General features: G+C 46.3%; 1 protein-coding gene and 1 non-coding gene across 2 annotated transcripts; both read right to left on the reverse strand.

Moving 5' to 3' along the window:
• Positions 1–297: 297 nt before the first annotated feature.
• Positions 298–1,295, reverse strand: EI90DRAFT_2894785 (uncharacterized protein; the record flags this gene model as incomplete). Its single annotated transcript, XM_039054011.1, has 3 exons — positions 298–438; positions 719–722; positions 865–1,295. Coding segments are annotated over 3 exons (576 nt in total), but the record flags the coding sequence as incomplete, so codon positions are not given.
• EI90DRAFT_t68 lies at positions 486–558 on the reverse strand. The gene has a single exon. It is a non-coding gene; the product is annotated as a tRNA-OTHER (tRNA).
• Positions 1,296–1,703: the final 408 nt, after the last annotated feature.

A 1,703-nucleotide genomic window follows, 5' to 3' on the forward strand; every position in this document is an offset into this window, starting at 1 on the left:
GTCTACTCCAGACTGCCCCAGGGCTGCTCACCTGAGTTACTACACCCTCATGATGCCATGTTCCTTGAGAAAATCATCCATCTCCTTTCCCATATACTCCCCTCCTTTGTCATCCCTAAGTGCCTTGATGGTGAATCCAGTTTGCTTCTCAGCAAAGGCCTTATAGTTCTTGAAGGCAGCAAACACCTCTGACTTCTTGTGGAGCAAGTAGATGGCATGATAGTGAGTGCAATCATCCACAAAGCTCACCCAGTACCTATGACCTCCTGGTGTTTGGACTGACACTGGCCCATGCACATCTGAGTGTACAAGTTCCAAAGGCTGTTTATGACGATTTGAGGCAGTCTGGGGAAAAGGGAAGCAATGTTGCTTGCCTGCTAGGCAGTGTTCACAAATGTCAGGAAGAGGGGAGGTGGGGAATGTTCCAATGTTCAGGTCCTTTACATATTTCCCAGATATGAGTTGTTATTGTAATCTGAAAAAGGTGGCCACACCAGGATTCGAACCAGGGACCATTCAACGTATATTTGGAGGTGATAACCACTACACAATGTGGCCATGACTGGTTCTCTAGGAGCCTGTAGGTCTTATCAACTACTAGGTCTATTGACTACAACACTCCCCCTAGACCAGGCAACTGAGGACAGGGTAGACAAGTACCCAATTTACAGAGGGGTCATTTGCGGTCCTGGGAGACGCAAGCCTTTAATCAGAGTACTGGGCTCATAACCTATTGTATCTCAGCAGATACCTCAGTCTGAGTTGACTTTAATGTTATTACACAAGTAAGAACAGTAAAGAGCAACTCTGGAGTCACATGACACTATATGGAGCGTAGATTGAATAGAAAACAAGAGAAACAACTACAACAGTTGTTTGAGCCGAGTTCGACCAATATGGCAAAAACAACGATCCCAGAGATCAGGAGAGAAGGAGGAAGTGGTCCTGAGAGCTGCTTGAACCACAGTAGCACCATCCAGCAATGCAGTGTTATCATCTGAAACTGATGCTTGGAAGTGTACCTGAGAGTTCAGCATAAAGTTCATGGTCGATTTCCTAATGTTAACTTCCCAGTTTTTCTTCTTGGTCAAGGTGAGAACTGAGAGAAGGTTGTTGGCCAGTAAAGGGACATGGAGGACACCTGAGAACTCGAGTTGGCGTAGAGGAACTCCATCAATTATGGGAGTAAAGACAATGGACCCAATACCAGCTGCATATATCACATTGTTGTCTGCAAGACGAACAGGGACTTTGCATGGCTTATAAGTCTTAAACCACTCTCGATGTGGAGTCATATGAGAAGTGGCACCTGTGTCTGCAATCCAGGAATCTGGTAAGTGAGCAGGGGTGGAGAGGGCACATGCATGCCCAGCAAACTCCTGACATTTGTCACTTGGGAGCCTGTGATGCCTTTTTCCAAACACATCTCTTAGCCACATTATTAACCAGCTATTTTCCACCTTAAGTGAACCCCTGGAATCACAAAAGTTGCCATTAAGGCAAAGGTCAGACTTGAAGGTCATGACCTGCTTCACAAGCTGGCAAATAATCTCAAGTGCACCCTGGTAACACAAGAGAGGCAGGGTGTGAAGGGAATGATCCAATAGAGGTTGAAAATGGTGGAGGCAGACCAGCCAGTGAAGCACTCGACACCAAATTGAGGCGTGAGCGAGAGTACTATGCGAAGTATACTCTGCCCGACA

The sequence above is a fragment of the Cantharellus anzutake genome (genome assembly GCF_015039405.1).
Source record: "Cantharellus anzutake strain C23 chromosome Unknown EI90scaffold_9, whole genome shotgun sequence".
Classification (NCBI taxonomy): Eukaryota; Fungi; Basidiomycota; class Agaricomycetes; order Cantharellales; family Hydnaceae; genus Cantharellus; species Cantharellus anzutake.